At 42.9% G+C, this 18,020-nt stretch overlaps 1 protein-coding gene and 1 long non-coding RNA gene across 7 annotated transcripts in view; one reads left to right on the top strand and one right to left on the bottom strand.

Moving 5' to 3' along the window:
• The window catches only part of SPATA5 (spermatogenesis associated 5), a 314,315-nt gene that overhangs the window by 135,311 nt on the left and 160,984 nt on the right, over positions 1 to 18,020 (top strand). The window contains exon 15 of one of the 5 annotated variants that reach the window (XM_045018605.1): positions 8,139 to 8,282. The exons of the other annotated variants lie outside the window; for them this stretch is intronic. Within the exon in view, the coding sequence (XP_044874540.1) occupies positions 8,139 to 8,252 (114 nt within the window). The 3' untranslated portion in view covers positions 8,253 to 8,282. The remainder of the gene's footprint in view (positions 1 to 8,138; positions 8,283 to 18,020) is intronic. 5 annotated transcript variants of the gene reach the window in all.
• Positions 254 to 16,833, bottom strand: LOC123371248. 2 transcript variants are annotated; one of them, XR_006579731.1, is made up of 4 exons: positions 16,723 to 16,833; positions 2,094 to 2,362; positions 1,295 to 1,381; positions 254 to 411 (listed from the first exon to the last, which is right to left on the bottom strand). It is a non-coding gene; the product is annotated as an uncharacterized LOC123371248 (long non-coding RNA). The 2 variants fall into 2 exon arrangements; XR_006579730.1 differs by having other exon boundaries at positions 254 to 416.

Below are 18,020 nucleotides of genomic sequence, written 5' to 3' on the forward strand. Positions count from 1 at the left end.
ACACCTAACTCTCTGGTGGTGGAATCGGTAAACCACTGAGAATGACACGGCCAGCCCGTGCCCACCCCCAGGATAAAGACGCCAGGAGACTGGATACTTTTGGCAGGAAAGTTTATTCTTCGGCAAGCTTCCAGCTCAGGGTGGCCAATCATCAGGCCCTACTGAGCCGGTATAACTTTAACTTATGGGGGTCCCTGCCAAAGTTTGAACCTCTCCTCCCGGAGTGGGACAAAAATGGTCTTCAAGGCTCTGGTAGAGGAAGGGGCGGCAGCGGCAAAAGCGACCCTCCAGGTGGCGTTGGATGCGGCCGATATGGAAGCCTGCTCGATGGCTTCCGCCATTTCCATGCGCGTGGCATCTTGGCTCCTCCTCTCAGGGCTGTCAGTGGAGGCCCAGTCCCTTATGCAGGACCTACCCTTTGACGGGAAAGCACTGTTTGTGGACCAAATGGATGTCCGTCTGCACGGGATGAAGGATTCCCGTACCACCCTGCAAACCTTGGGCCTCTATGTCCCACCGGCTAAGGATAAGCCCAGGCCACAAACTTCAGCTCCACCTGCATGGAGCAGATACGAGCCCCCATCCAAGAGGCTGAGACACCAGAGGCATTGATCTCAACTTCAGTCTCTCCCCCCCCCCTCCGCAGCCTGGGCACCAGGCCTGTTGCCAAGGAGACTCCCTGATTAATAAAGTTTGTGTTCTGCAACCAATTGTCTTCCTTCTGAATGGAGTGGTCCCGTATAACGTCAGACCAATGGGTCCTCAGCAACATTTCCAAGGGCTACGTGTTGCAGTTCACTTCGCCCTCACCTTACCACCCCCGTTCCTAGTGAGCCCTGGGGATCCAGAGCATGGCCGCCTCCTAGGGCAGGAGGTGGCACAGCTGCTTCACCTGGGGGCAGTGGAAAGAGTACCAGTAGACTTCCAGGGCAGAGGCTTCTACTCCTGGTACTTCCTGATCCCAAAGGCAAAAGGAGGGCTCAGGCCCATCCTGGACCTACGGGATCTCAACCAGTTTATGGTCCGCTCCAAGTTCCGCATGGTGTTTCTGGCCTCTATCATTCCCTCCCTGGACCCGGGGGATTGGTACGCGGCCCTGGACCTTCAGGACACGTATTTCCATATCCATATATTCGAGGGGCACAGGCGCTTCCTCAGGTTCCTGGTGGGGTTGGATCACTACCAGTTCACGGTCCTCCTTTTTGGTCTATCCACGGCACCCAGGGTTTTCACCAAGTGCGTGGCAGTGGTAGTGGCCTACCTCCGGCGGAAAGGGGTGCAGATCTTTCCATACCTGGACGATTGGCTTCTCAAGGGCAGCTCTTGGTCCCAGATGCAGGCCCATGTGGAACTGCTCCTGTCCACATGTGCAGATCTCAGCCTAGTGGTAAACAAGAACAAATCTGTGTTAGTCCCAGTTCAGCGCATAGAATTCATTGGGGTGCTGCTGGACTCCTTAAGGGCCACACCCTCTCTCCCTCCGGGCAGGTTCGAGACCCTCAAAGGTCTCATTGCCTTGGTCATGGCCTTCCCCTTGACGATGGCAAGAGCGTGCATCCAGATCCTCGGGCACATGGTGGCATGCACACACGTGGTCCGCCATGCCAGGCTCAGAATGAGGCCCCTCCAGCCCTGGATAGCCTCCCAGTACTCCCAGGCCCGGGACGGACTGGACAAAGTTATCACGGTACTGCCCCAGGTAGTTGCCTCCCTACAATGGTGGTCCCTCCCGTGCACCATGCTGCAAGGGGTCCCTTTCTGGGAAGCCTCCCCATCATTAGACCTGGTGTCAGATGCCTCGGATCTGGGATGGGGAGCTCATATAGGGAACATTCAAACCCAAGGGAGATGGTCGGCCTTGGACTTGTCCCTCCATATAAATGCCAGAGAGCTCAGGGCAATACGGTTGGCATGCGTAGCTTTCAGCATGCATCTTCGCGGGAAGGTGGTCAGAGTCCTTATGGACAACACTGCTGCGATGTACTACATCAACAGGCAAGGCGGGACTCGTTCCTCAGCCCTATGCCTGGAAGCTCTGAGCCTATGGGAACTCTGTATAGCTCACGATATCTCCCTGTGAGCCTTCCACTTACCCGGTGTCCGCAATGTGCGAGCCGGTTGCCTCAGCAGGGTTTTCTCCCACCAGTACAAGTGGTCACTCCACTCGGAGGTCACTCACCAGCTCTTCCAAGAGTGGGGAGTTCCCCGGGTCGACCTCTTTGCAACTGACCAGAACCGGTGCTGTCTCCAGTTCTGCTCCAGGGAAGGAATCGGGAAGGGGGTGATCTCAGATGCCTCCCTCCTGCAGTGGTCAGGCCAGCTTTTCTATGCCTTCCCACCCTTTCACCTGATCGGCAAGGTCCTGCAAAAAGTAAAACCAGACAGGACGTGGGTTATTCTCATAGCCCCGGACTGGGCCTGACAATACTGGTACGGGATCCTCCTGCACCTCTTAGCGGCCCCCTCATGGAGGCTACTGCTTTGCCCAGACCTCCTCTCCCAGGAAGGAGGCCGCCTCCTCCATCCCAACCTAGCCGTGCTCCACCTGACAGCGTGGTTGCTCAGTGGTTAGATGAGGAGGAGGGGAGGTGTTCAGAGGACGTCAAACGAGTCCTGCTGGAAAGTAGAAAGCTGTCCACACAGCAGACATACCTGGCAAAGTGGTCTAGATTCTCTAGGTGGGTGGCGGAGCGGGGAACCTCCCCATCATCTGCACCACTCCAGATTATCCTTGATTACCTCCTGTCCCTTAGGACCCAGGCCACCTCTGTCAGGGTACATTTGGTGGCCATATTGGCCTTCCACCTGCCGGTGCAGGGCCAATCGGTCTTTTCTCACACTATGACCACCCGCTTTCTAAGAGGCCTGGACCATTCATTCCCATATGCTAGGTCCCCGTTCCGCAATGGGACCTAAACTTAGTGTTATCCCATCTCACGGGACCTCCCTTTGAACCCTTGGCCACGTGTTCCTGGTCTCACCTGTCATGGAAGGTAGCATTCCTTGTAGCTATCACGTCAGCCTGACATGTCTCGGAGCTCAGGGCCTTGACCTCGGAACCCCCATATACAGTCTTCCACACGGATAAGGTCCAGCTTTGCCCACACCCCTCATTCCTCCCCAAGATGGTCTCCACCTTTCATATGAAACAGGGCATTTTCCTCTCGGTGCTCCATCCTAAGCCCCATTCCTCCAATGCCTTCACACGCTCGATGTGCGTAGGGCACTGGCCTTCTACCTGGACTGGACCAAGCTGTTCTGGAAATCCTTGCAGCTGTTCATTGTAGCGGCCGAGCGTATGAGGGGTCAACCAATTTCCACCCAGCGCCTTTCTCGTTGGATCACTTCGTGCATACGCATGTGCTATGACCTGGCGAGGGTTCCCCCCCCACCGATTGTCAAGGCGCACTCAGTGAGAGCTCAGGCCTCGTCGGCTGCCTATGTAGCCCACGTCTTGATCCAGGACATCTGTAGGGCTGCCACGTGGTCCTCTGTCCACACATTTTCTTCGCATTATGTGATCGTCTCCCAAGTGAGGAATGACACCGGGTTTGGTAGGGCGGTACTGCGTCCCAGAAACCCTTAAACTCCTATCCACCTCCATCAGATATAGCTTGGAGTCACCTACTGTGGAATACACATGAGCAATCACTCAAAGAAGAAAGGACAGTTACCTGTTCTGTAACTGGCGTTCTTCGAGATGTGTAGCTCAGGCGTATTCCACATCCCACCCTCCTTCCCCTCTGTCAGAGTTGTCCGGCAAGAAGGAACCGAGGGTGGGGGGAGCGTGCGGCTCCCCTTTATAGCGCGATATAGAGGCACCATTCCAGGGGTTGCAGTGGTGCTCCCCCAGTACGGGTACTGCTAAGGGAAAACTTCCGACACCGGTGCATGTGATGAGCACGCACACCTACTGTGGAATACACCTGAGCAACACATCTTGAAGAACGCCAGTTACGGAACAGGTAACTGTCCTTAGCCAATCGCTGTGCTGTTGAGATTCCTACAAGATCCATCCCGTGATATTTTCAGAAGGGGAGAGAAAAGTATCTGCCTAGAAAGTAGTAGTTATAAGTAGAGCTAAAATTGTTGCTATTTTTATGTTCAGTTTTACCCAAAAAGACTGACTGGTGTTTTGATGCAGCTATGCAGTTAGCAGATGTTTCTATATTCAGTAGCGCAATACTTTGACTTAGAGTAGATTCTGAACTGAGCATAGACTGAATTTGAGAAAGTTAGTGATACCTATAACTGAAAACGTGGTTTGAGGCGGGTGGAGAAGAGATGAATTTGAAGAATATTTATCTTGTTTTTTATCATAAACTGAAATCAACTGTATTGTAATTGTGTATGTGCGTTCTTGTTTATAAAGCAGTATTCAGTTAAAATAATTGGATACCAAACTTCTCAGCTAGAATAGGCTTCCAGAGTGTGTCAGTGGTCAGTTGCATAAGAGTTTTTAGATGCTGTACTGCTGTGCTAAGGTAAAAATGCAGTCTGTGTTCATTGCTGAACAAAGTTATCCCTATGTTATTTCACAGTGGTGAAAAATAAAGTGGTAAATCTGGCTTGCTATTGATCTTATTTTTTTAAGCAACTGGGTGACTCTCCGAACTAACTGTTGAAGAATATGTTCTATTTACAGAGCCGAATTTTACAATGTCAATATTAGAAATGCAATTTTGGCTTATTAACTACATCAACTCTCCATAGCATTGTTAAGGATTTAGAAGGATTGATACTTCATAGAGAAAAATAGACAAGACACAAAGGATCTGCATTATGTGACAAGATACAAGTATTATAGAAGACTCTTATATGTATTCGTCTCCATACATAAGCCCTGCCAGGACATGCTACTGTCTAGAAGCAGACTCAGACAAGCAGTTGGCCCAACAATACTAGAGAAGGCAACATACAGTTTATAATGAACTTTTACAGTTCGGATTGTTTTGCACTGTTGCACTTTGATACAGAAAAATAAAAGGAGCAGAGCAATAAGCATGACAATGGTCACACCATGTCTGAGCATCAGTCATGGCCAGGATAGATGAGCTACAAGTCTAGATATTGGTATCTGCATGAAATTAAGACCTGTGAACAGCTGTAGGAGAAGCTGGGACTTTCACAAGCTGGTTCCCAGTGGACACAGAAACCTGTTTCTTTTTTGGTGTGTCATCTACATTTTCCTTTAGAACTTTTAAAAATTTGTAAATGTTTAGGCAAAATAAACACAATTATTTCAAAGAGGAACAAAAAAAATCTTTTATACATAAAAGATAAAAAACAGAATTCCTAGAAGTTAAATCAGGCATCATATTATCAACCTCATCTAATACTCAATGTTGTCTAGAGGGCTGCAAGAGCACGTTTGGCTAATAAAGGGATGTATAGCAATACTATTTATTATGTATGATTTGCATTACAGTAGCACCTTGAATGCCCAATCAGGAATCAGGGCCCCTTGTATTATGTACTCTACAGACTGGAATAGAAGAAAGGTGTTACCTGCCAAGTTTTTGTTTCATTCATCTATTGCATCTTGCTATAAACCAGTGGGTTAAGGTAGTGAGGAGAAAGGTAACAGCGAATCAGGCAAGTTTTGTACAATAACCTGTAGTTGCAGTACATTGCTTTCCAGCTAGTACTGAAATCTGGAAGAAAACTTTTATTGTACTTGATTTCTTTGCTAGTAGATAGCAGGATATGTTGAAAAATGCTAAATGAAACACAAAGAAGATAAATTATAACGATAAAGCAAATGGAGATGCTCACACCTGATAATGATAAAGAAAATGGAAACTTTTTTGAAGGAAGAGAATTAAATCACAAATAGCTCAACTTTATTTTAGGAATTGTTTTTTACTGAATGTTTTCTGCAGAAGCCACAGCTCAAGAAGAGGCAGCATTAGCCAGTCTGCAAGACAAGTCTTATTCCATGACTTAATAAGTGAGCATGTGGCATATGTAAGCAAGAACACACGCCAGGGTGTGTGTTCATCAGTTAACACACAAGGTGTGCTTAATTGGCAAGCATACACCCTGAAACATGTTACTGCACTGATTATATGACCATTTAATTTACTTTTATGAAGGCACGTAGTACTCTGTGCTGGGTTGCAAAAAGCTTTCATTTTTTAGAACAGTGTACTGTATTTTCACACACGTAATTTAAGTGTGTTAAAGATTTAAATGCCAATTTTAGTTTTTAAGTACTTTTCTTTCCAGGTACCTAAGGTGCTATGCCATCATTCTGTGTTGATGATGCCACTCCCTGAGTGGATGGGAGGAAATACAGATGCTGCTTTCATTCAAAATTTTACCCTGGTCCCCATTTTTCTCACTTCTCTGAGATGCCCCATCCATTTCTGGGGCAAAGAAGCCCAATTCTCAACACACTTTGCGTGTAGACCTGACACTCCGCTAGGAAACATTGACATCAGAGGACATTGCTCCTTTCACATTGACATGGCTACATACCTGCAGCATGACTGTATAACTCTTGTTTCTGGTGATTAACACATAAGAAAGAATGAACCCAGTTTAACTTTCAGATCCAGGTTACGTTTGCAGGTCTTGTAGTGTGGAAGAACATTTGTTGTGTAAACTGAGCAGATTTTAACTGGAGGATGCTGAGATACAAATATAGAAACCCACAGTGCCATTTGAACAGTGATATTTCAGAACAGAACCGTATTTTAACAGGCTTTGCCAGCTACTCACCACTTATCTGCTATGGAATGAGAGCAGAAACAGCTGGAGTAGCTAGGAAAAGCTAGATTGGCTATTTTAATCTTTCAACAATATTTTTAAATAAAATATAAGTTTTTGTAAATAGTACTGTTCTTAAAATGGAAAATTAGAAAAGCATTGCAATTAATAGAAATGGGTCTTTTTCCTTCTACCAGTACTGCTACAAAAGAGTTGATCATTCTGGATCTTGGGCAGACTTGGACTGTCTTCAACCCAAGCTCAAGTCTTTTTGCTTTTCTCAAAAACCACTGATTTAATTGGTCTCCAGTCCTGCAAACATTTATGTGTGTGCTGAGCTTTAAAGTTAAACGTGTCTAAATGTTTGCAGAATCAGGGCTTTAAGGACCAGAAAACATGACTCATATTAGCATCTGATGCACCATAATCTGCTCTTGTTGCAACCACTAACTGGGCTAAAAACAGTATCTTCTTTTAGAACTTGTAAGCACTTTGGGTTTTAACATAGTTCTCCTGTGTTCGTGTGATGACCCTTTTTCCTTTTTCCCCCTCTCCTGGTACTGCCAATGTGAGGAAAGAACTGCGGCTTTGCTTAGGAACAGTCTGGTAAGAAAGAAATTTTTAAAAAGAGAGAGATGCTGACTGGCCATCCTCGAAACAGGTGATGATGAAAGGAAACCAAATAGAAAAAGCACCCATTCACAACATCAGGGTTTCCTCACCCCCCTTACACTAAGCACTGGTCTACACACACAAATTGTACCACTTTAACTATACTGGTATAGTTAAAGCAGCTCAGCCCCCTAGTGTGGATAGTTATACCAATATAAAACTGCCTTATACTGGTATATAGCTATTCCCGTATGGGGAGGAGAATATACTATTCTATATAGGCATAAGCTATACTGGTACAAGGCACATTTACAGTGCTATAACTGCATCCACCCTAGTGATTAATTGGTATAACTATTTCTATATAAAATCACATCCTTAAACAAAATAATTTTATATGTATAAAAACTATGTGTAGACAAGACCAGACCTAAATAGTAGCAGCTTCAGAGGGGCTGGTCAGTATCCATGACTCAGCTGTGTACTTGTGAGTTTATCCCCTTCAGAAAACGTAATTGATCGGGTATCTGTTGTTTGGAGGAAAGGGAGCTACAAACATGAGGATTTTGAAAATAATTTGTGACATTTATTTGTGCTAAATACATTATAAAATAAAACCAAGTGGAAAGGAAAACTTAAAATAACATGAAATATTCTTACAGTATTTCTGCAACAAGTGAATCTGCGTCATTTTTCCATCCAAAGAGTTATAAAGTTAGTCGAAAGCTAATTTTTACTTCCTTGCTTTCAGAGATTTCTTTGGATATAGTCCTTAGCTGTAATTTTAAATTAATTTTCTTTTTTCTTTCTCTAAGGAGCTGTTGTGCATGTTTTTCACTATTTCTTGCCACTGTTTGTGCTGCACACAAAATCTCAAAAATCCTCTCATGAAAACACACAAGATTTGTTTTGTTTACATAGAATCGTAAATGTACCTTATCTGAAAAATCACAATAAAGGTAAGTCAGATATCCTAATATTTATTAGTTTGTTGGTCTAAGTTGTTGTGTTTTAATTTGAAGCTTCAATACTTCCATTATAGCTCTGTCCCATATCCTATTCTACCAACTACTAAGAAAGGAAACATCAGTATTTCTAAAGCTTTTCATGCACATCTCAGTGACTCCTGTAGTTGAAGAAACGTAGGATCAGCAGATGGCAGTCAAACCAAAGTTCAATCGGTTAGCTTGCTTAAGGTTTCAAAAGGCTACGCATATGAGTCTAGAGAGAGACAGACAGACACAATGGCTGTTGATTAGTGCCAGAGAGGGTGTTCTGACAAATTGGTAAGAAAATATTGGTTTGTCAAACATTAGAAAAGAAGAGCTTTAATTCCTGCCCATCTGGGATTTGTATTTCAGATCTTCCTAGTTAGGAAGCTCTTGTAGTTTTTGGCTGCAGCTGTGAATTATTTTTTTTTTTTTTTGAAAAGAACAAAAATTGGTGATTAGTTTGTCAAATATGGAGCTCTGTTACCATCCCTCTTTTACCAGGCATCTCACTTGTGTACTAAGAATTCTTTAAATGTAAAGATGTCTGCTTTCTCTATAGCTGCTGGGAAGAGATTTGTGTTTGTGCTGAGGTCTCTTTCATACTTTGGGATAATATGCTATTTTAATCAGTTAATTTTTTTTATGGGAACCATACTTTTCTGCTAATCTCAGTGAATAATGAGCATAGTAAAGGACAATTTTTGTTTGTGTTTTATACTTCTAATTATGCTGTTTTGTAGAATCCCAGCTAAGTGGTTAAATAGTTCAGTGGGATATGGTATTTTTATTTGCTTCCTGTCATAAGCTATTGCAACAGTTGCTGCTTTGTATCCCAGACATGGCTACATTTCAGTGGCTGATGGAGTGATTTCCTATATTTACATCCCTTTTCTATTTCATGCCTGTGGTCAGGCTTAATTAGCCAAAATGTAGACCCATTAACAAAAGGCACTGCAGTATCATTAAATATTAATATTTACTTTATTGTCATTATAAATCCATGTCTTTGAAAAACAGACATGTTAAATTTACTCACCCTTGCCATGCCACATCCTTACCCACACCTTTCTTTCACTTGAAAACTAGTCTTGATTTTTAAATTACACAGTTTAGTTATTTTGGCTTCAGTTGTATAGTCTACTTTAAAAAAAATCAGTGGGAAATCATGAGTCTATTTTTAGTGCACACTTCACATCTTATCTCCCCTAAGGGGTTAATTTTGTGCTATTAACTGAAGAGCAGAGTTTACACTAAGCATTATTTAACATATACTGGTGGTATTACTATACTTCCTGTTTTGTATTCACAATAATAGGTTTGTAAAGAGGTGCCTTTGTGTAAATTCCTCACTGACATTCTAGGCAAGTATATTCATGTCTTGAAGTAAGCACGGAAGAATAATGTGTTGGAACACTGCTAAAGAAGGAAATCTCTTTGTGTTTCATAAATGATACTCCGAAAGCACTTTAAGAATAATTTTTTAAAATGTCAGCTATGCATTTGTTTTGTTTCCTTGCTTTTATTATTCTGGCTTGAATTGGTTCTGAAGTGCATAGAAAAAAATCATTATGATCAACAAGAAACTGTCTCCTATGTTTGTAGTGAATTGGATTGTAAGACTGACACTGTTTTGTAATACATGACCAGATTCACTCAATAACGTGTATATTAGAGAGTTTGAAAGTTTGAGAATAAATATGTGTACCATAACTGGATGAAATATTTTCCTGGTATATTTATTAATCCAGTTTAAGGTTGCTGGTTAAATAAATGGGGTTGGAGTTATTTACGCCCTAAAACCCTGTGTCCAGTTTTTTTTGTTTGAAATGGTTATGGAATTACCAAGATACTTATGATGACCAAAACTGGCATCACAATGGAGAGTGTCTAAACTAATTAGGTTTTGTTAGCAAAAAAACATTTTCTAATGCTTACTGACCATCTGGTTATTTTTTAAATGTATTTTGAGTCTCCAGGGAAGTAGAAAGATGTTACAGATAAAGGCACTAGGAACATTTTAAACATTTATTTTGGAAAGTAATTAAGTGTCCTTTATTGTGGAGGCCAAGGGATTAAAAATCCCGTGGTAAAGCTTTGCATATTGTACTCTCTTGCCTTAATAAGTTTCAATCACAGAATAATTTTGGAGAGTTCCTTTCATACTGTATATGCTCCTTAGGACTTACTATAAGTAAACAAGTTGTACCACTTTAACTATTCCAGCATAGTTAAAGCAGTACAATCACCCTAGTGTGGATGCAATTATATTGGTATAAAGCTGCTTAGGGAGCCCTCTCCCACCCTTAGCAGCAGGAGTGTACTAGAATACACTTTGCACTGGTAAATGACTACACAAGGTGCATGACAGTGGTAATTTGGACTTTCTGTAGAGTGGTGGCTTATGAGCAGCCTAATGGCAGTGAGTGCTTTATATTTTTATTTCTAAACTACAAAACTGTATGTCACAGTATGAAATATAAAAGTACTAGTATTACCAGTAGATGTGAAAGCAACAAAGAGGTGTGAGGGTGGGAATGTATTGGAAGTTGGGGGGGGGGAGTGAGTGAAAACTTTAAATACTGTATTGTGTAAAGAAACAGGTAAAATCTTCTAAAATTACCTCCCCTGCTACTTACTGAGAGGACTTTGGATATACTGGTTAGCCCTGCTCTCCTTCCAAAATATTCCAGAAACTTTGAATGATAGAGATATAGGATCTTTTGCAACTGTTGATATTTCATCAAAAATTTGAAGAGAGCAGAATTTTGATCTGGGGAGAGGGATAGCTCAGTGGTTTGAGCATTGGCCTGCTAAACCCAGGGTTGTGAGTTCAATCCTTGAGTGGGCCACTTAAGGATCTGGGGCAAAAAATCTGTCTGGGGATTGGTCCTGCTTTGAGCAGGGGGTTGGACTCAATGACCTCCTGAGGTCCCTTCCAATCCTGATAGTCTATGATTCTATGATCATTGCTATATAAATAGATTAAGGAGGTTTTTATCTGTCCCAGAATTGCTCAGTCTGTTTAAATTTGATGTCAAAGACGTTGCTGCCTTTGATGAAATTTTGCTAAAATCAAAATCTTCCTTGAACTCTGCCAAACTGAATTGTTTAGATCAATGCCATGCATATATTTTATTACTCGAATAATGAATTCCTGGGCGTCCATAGTAGTCCTGAAAGAATAGTGTTGGGCACAGGTGCTTTGGATGATGTTGAAATATTCTCAGAATCCTTTCAAATAGTAATAGGAACATTTCTGCTATAGCAGGGTTAGCATGGTACTTTACAAACATAGAGGAAGCCAGACTGCCTTTGTTTGAGAGTGTCGGTGCAGATGTGAGTGCCTTGAATGCAGGCCCTAGAGGCATTCCGCCCGTGGAGAAAAAAGGCAGAATATGTGCAAGGGTGCTAGAAAACCGTGCTCATATTAGCCACTTACATCTCCTTTTGAGAGGAGCAATGTGTATCCATCTCCCCTACCCTCAGCACTGGCATCTGCATCTAAGCATTAGCTGTTATGTAGGAGATCCCCTCCCTCATCCCCAAACTATATAACACCATTCGAGTGTAGAACACAGCTGGCCATGTTAGCAACTGCCCCACAGCTCCACCTTCAACCCAAGGGTACAAACACTACCATTCTAGCTTCCTCCTGCAAGGGTGGGAAAAGGCTTCCTGAACCTGCACTTTCCCGCACGGTGTGGTTGTGCAAAAAGCAGCTATAATCTAGCCCTAACTAGAGAGAGATGTCACTACAGCACGGCAAGGGGAAAGAATGAGGGTGGAGGGGAGATGAGAAGGCAAAGCAAAGGAAAAGGAGGAGTGAGCTAGAAAGAACATTATATATTTTTTTTCCTTTTTCAATGACGTCTCCGTTTATAACTTTGCTTTCTATATCAACACTATATGCATAGGTTAGACATGGGAGTGTCTGCAGGAAGTTTCCAAATGAGGGGGTTAGTAGAGGAAAGAAACCCAAAAGAGTGGGATTTAAAAGAGAAGAAAAAAGTAACATAAGGATTAACAGAATAGTATTGTCACTGCTGGTGTGGGTTATAAGATTTGTGTAGAACTTTATGATGTTACTCCTGTTGAATCAGTTCTTTTTTTAAATATTTACTCCAATATTATGTGAATATCAAAGGTCTATAAATGGTTAAATTAGCCCTTTAATAGTTCTTATATTTTGAAGATTACCCAAATTATGCTGTGACTGAAAACAAATGCAATTTGTTTGTTTAAAAAAAAAACAACCAACCAACAAGTTAAACAAATGTATCTGCACTTAACTTTACGTTGGTTTTACTTTTTCTATCCTTTCCTTTCCATGACAAATTTTATGGAGAAAGATAATTTAAGAGCAACTACTGTATAATTAAACTTTTAAAGGCAGAGACATGACACTTCAGCAGCAAAAAGTATGCATCTTGTCACGGGTTATACTTTATTGTTTTTTATTAGCTTTTGCCATGTAATATATACACACAAGTGTTCTCCATTATCAGATCACTGTTTTGTTAGAACAAAGACAAACTAGATGAAAAGCACTGGTGAATCTGTAACTACCAGGGCAGTTCAAAGACTATTTCTCCTTCAAATTCAAAATACTAGCTATATTATTGCACTTTTACCAGTCAGATTTTTTAGCAAATATAATTTAATTTTGTAAATTACTTGTAAATACTATGGAAAAGTTAAATACTATAGAAAAGAAGTTTCTGTTCTTTTGCTCTTTGTTTGACTTCAGTTTTCAACTGTTCTTTAAATTACATTCTAAGGAAGCAGTATATTTAAACCTTAAAATCATCGTCATCCTGTTCTCTAGTCTGAAAATGTGTGTGTGTGTGTGTGGGGGGGGAATGTAGGGAATTTCCTCTTCAGATACTCCTCGTTTCCTGCTTTTCCTATAAGATAATGTTTCCTAGAGTAATGTCAACCGGTGAAAGGTTAACAGTAGCAATTTTGTGTGTACATAGTTTGACAGGAAATTTGAAATCAGTTTATACTTTTGCAAATGTTCCTATGCCTAGGACAACAGAAATTGACATAATTTTAGAACTAAATAGTTCCCGTACAGGAATATAAAAGAACCCCTTTAATTTTGCTAGTAAAGTAAGTGAGAAGTTGCACAAGGTCACTTCTGGCAAAAACCCAGGTGATCTGTCAGATCTCCTCTAATTACATGCCTGACCTGTGCATTTGGTTTTGTTGTCTGTAACCAGGAGATCCCACGCTCTGCTTAAAAGCCAGGAGTAGAAACCAGGATCTCTAATTCTTAATATTCTTCTGTTGTCTAGCAAATAGCTGCGTAAGCCACTAGCACTTTATGGCCCCACGCATGTCTTGTCCTCATAGAGAATAATGGTCTGCTGTTGCCAATTGCTCTTCTTGCTCAAGTGGACGAGGTCAGTGCTGTCGATCTATTATTATTACTATTTGTGTTACCATAGTGTGTAGGCGCCCTAGTTATGGACCAGGACCCCATTGGGTTAGATACTGTAAAAACACAGACCAAAAAGATGGGTCCCTGCCCCAAAGAACTTGAGGTCTTGGGTTCTCACACGGCTGATGTCCCATTCCAAGGATCAGTATTGTTTCAGATGATGGAATCCCCCTCCACCCCCCTTTCTTTTCAGTTTGCTTTTAAAAAGCCTAGAAAATTACACACAAAAATATGCTAAAAAAAGGGTAAGGTTGCGAAGTCCAGTATCAGACGTTAGGAAATGCCTGAATTAAGGCCACCTGTGCAACCTTAATTTGACCCCTTTGTACATATGCATTATGATAGTGTCTTTGATTTCATGATCACATACTATTTGTTCTACAGGATTACTTAAGAATGAATGTAGCGCAATGAAAATACTGACTTCATGTGCAGCAACAGTCAAAAAGCCTATAAAATGTTAAGCTGAATTAGGAACAGAATAGAAAACAGTTTTACATAAATCAATAGTATGCCTTCACCTGGAATGCTCTGGTCAGCTCTAGTCACCTCCTCTCAAAAAGAATATTGTGGAAATGGAGCAGGTTCAGAGATGAGCAATGAGAGTGATTGGGGAATGGAAGAGAGATTGTAAAAACTGAGGCTATTTACTGTGGATAGATGAGTAAGAGGGGATGAATGTGTACGAAATAATGAATGCTCTACATTAATGGAATAAGAAGGGAGACTGGGAATGTGTATTCATCATTTCTTCTAATACAATAGCAAGGAGACATTAAATTAAATTGAAAGCTGGCAAATTCAAAACTGGTGAAAGGAAGTACTTTTTCACAGAGGGCACAATTAACATAGAAATTATTGCTATGGAATATTGATTAGGCCAGTAGCTTAGCAGGGTTCCAAAAATGATTTGACATCTATCTATATGCATAGCAAGACTATTCAGAATTATAATAAAAATTTTAAATAAGTTTTGAAAGTGATATAAATACTTCAGGGCATAAGCCAACCTCTTATAAATAGAACTAGAATGAAACTTTTAAAGACTTATTTATTTCAGAATCATTAAGTAGATCGGATAGGTGCATGCCCATGAGCATACTGTGCCCTGTTTGAAGGAAGGGAAAGGTCTGGGATTATCATCAACTAGGAAATGCAAATATTTACAAGTTATCTTTGTCAAAAAGCAGGTGCCAAATGAGATGTTGTAGTTAAGGCTTCATTTTAGTCATGGGTATTTTTAGTAAAAGTCACGGACAGGTCATGGGCAGTAAACAAAAATTCATTGTCCATGACCTATCCATGACTTTTACTAAAAATACCCATAAATAAAACTTGGGTGGGGGGCTGCGAGTGCTGGGGGATGGTGGGCCGGGGGTGCCACAGGTGCTGGAAGAGGTGGCCCAGGGGACCCTGCTGGTGGGGGGCCTGGTCAGCATGGCTGGGACCCCTGCTGTTGCTGGGCGGGGCAGGCTGCAGCATGCAGCCAGGACCCCCCTGTTGCTGGGGGGGTGGTTGGCAGGGCTCCCTACCCGGCTCCGCATCCCTGCAGCTCCTAGGCAGTGGAGGCGTCGGGGGCCTCAGCAGTCTGCTCCCGCCACAAGCACTGGCCCTGTCGCAGCTCCCATTGACCAGGAACCACAGCCAATGGGAACTGCGGGGGTAGGGGCTGCAGGTGCGAGCAGCATGTGATGTGGAGCTCCCCCCTCCCCTGCATCCAGCTCCTTCTGCAGCTCCTAGGCAGTGGGCCATGGGAGCCGGGGAACCCCCTACCCCTGGGTAGGCGCCCGCAGCCCCTGCCCCTTCCCATACCCAAACTGCTGCTGCTGGGGCAGCCCTGAGCCAGCACCAGCGGCTGCAGAAGTCACGGAGGTTACGGAAAGTGACCTCTGTGACAGACTCGCAGCCTTAATTATGGTAGAAGACCGATCAGAACAGTTTAAGTAAATATTGAATAATGAGACTATTCTTGCAGTGTTGAGTGCAGGATTTTCTATTCAGAAGCAATACTTGTTTACATAAGCCTATACAAAAATAAGTGTCATAGTGTTGTTCCTACAAAAATATCACAGAATGCTTCCTTGCCGTTTATAGTCAGTGCATGCAAATATCAGTAAGCTAGAGAATGTAGTATATTTCACTAATAATGTAGGAATTACAAATGTAAATACAATTTAGACTGTATAGGGAAGTGCTTTCTTTCCTAGGATGGGAATTTTCTCTCCTAGAGAAAGGGACTGTAGCTATCTTTTTTTTTTCTTTATTTCTTTTTCCGTGTTCAGCTACTGTATAAAGGTGACCAAAAAATGGTTTCTAAAAAAGACCATTTGTGCTCTTTTTTTCTTCTTCATGTTGGATGAAGACCTGAAAGCAAAAATATTTTTCCTCCTTTCAAGTATCAGAAGCGTGTGTCTGACTGACCTGGTGTTGCTGGAGGACATCTAGACCATCTCAGATCATATATGTTGGGATCTTACTCTCACTCTTAATTAAAGGGCGCTCAGGAGTTGAATTTTAACATAGACAGTCTCCAAGATATTCCTTGGCCATAGTAGTTAAATAGCTATTGACAAATCATAATAGTGGAGTTATAAATGGTCTTGCACTGTCATGGCACGATTTCACAAATTCCTGTCACTATATCAAAATTTCTAATGAGCAGGAAAAGCAGAAACCACTCCCTCTCTTCATACATACGTGGACATTTTCAAATAGCAATACTAGCAAAATGCAAATAATGAACGCTGAATTATGTACATCTGCTCAATTGCTAGACTGAGATCTAATTCTCAGTGTTTTAGTAATGTAATTTTGTGTCTTAGTGCTACTTATTAACCTTTACCTCAGCTTTAATATTATCTGTTTCACTTTATCTCATCTGTTTCACTTTAGCGTAAGAGAGAAAGGGAAGAAAAAAAGACTGCACATGTGCAGGGAAAACCTTATGCCTGTGGAGCAGATTACCTCCGGGATATGCAGTTGAAATGTTTGAAACGCCTTATGAGTTTGGCAGCTTTCCGTTTGCTTTCCCTTTTCCTTCCTTTCTTAGTCCTCCAGTAATAGCTCCCTTGTTCCTGAAGAACAAAACCAGCACTTAGTGGTCATTCAGAAAGATTCATTAAAAACAGGAATGGAGTAATTGTAAACAGGCCCACCCCCCAGCCCCCTTCCATTCTAGCCTAGGGCCTAGCAGTCTTATGTTGTCTGGCTCCAGACAATTTTTTGGGGAAAACGAACAATAGTCTTTGGAAGTTAAAATCCCTCTTTGACAGTTCCTAGTCTTAGAAAACTAAGAAAGTAAACTGAATTTATGTTAAAAAGGACACTCTTCTGCTGACATACTCTTCTCCCTTTTATAGTAAATTCTTTGCAAGTGCAGGATCTATAACAGTTGAAGGCCAAATTGTGACTAGAGTTGCCAGGCATCTGGTTTTCGACCGGAATGCTTGGTCAAAAAGGAACGCTGGCTACTTCAGTCAGCACTGCTGACCAGGCCACTGAAAGCCCAGTCGACGGCGCAGCGGGGCTAAGGCAGGCTCCCTGCGGCTCCCGGAAGCAGCCAGCATGTCCGGCTCCTAGGCACAAGGGTGCCTCAGGGGCTCCGCACACTGCCCTCACCCCGAGCGCTGGCTCTGCAGCCAGGAACTGCCAATGGGAGCTGTGGGGGCGGCACAGGCAGTGCGCAGTGCCTCCTGGCTGCCCCTTCGCCTAGGAGCTGGACATGCTGGCCACTTCCGGGGGCTGCCTGAGGTAAGCGCTGCCTGGCCGGAGCCTGCATCCCTCAACCCTTCCTGCACTCCAACCCTCTGCCCAGCCTTGAGCCCACTCCTGCACCGCAAGCCCCTAATCCCCAGCTCTATCCCAGAGCCCGCACCCCCAGCTGAAGCCCTCAACCCCTCCCACACGCCAATCCTCTGCCCCAGCCATGAGTCCCCTTCTGAGTCCTGCACCCTGAACCCCAGAGCCCACATCTCCAGCTAGAGCTGCCCCAGCCCGGTGAAAGTGAGTGAGGGTGGGGAAGAGTGAGCGACAGAAGGAGGGGGGGTGGAGTGAGTGGGGTGGGACCTTGGTGAAGGGGCAGGGAAGGGGATGGGGCAAGGATGTTCAGTTTTGTGCGATTAGAAAGTTGGCAACCCTAATTGTGACTATGTTCCTATGGACATGGGTAATGGCTATTTAATAAAGCGGTGATTCATTTACTAACAGTTATCATTACTAGCAGGTAATCAATAAGTATTTCAGGCTAATTAACCTGTATGCAG

Source organism: Mauremys mutica, chromosome 5 (assembly GCF_020497125.1).
Source record: "Mauremys mutica isolate MM-2020 ecotype Southern chromosome 5, ASM2049712v1, whole genome shotgun sequence".
Lineage (NCBI taxonomy): Eukaryota > Metazoa > Chordata > Testudines > Geoemydidae > Mauremys > Mauremys mutica.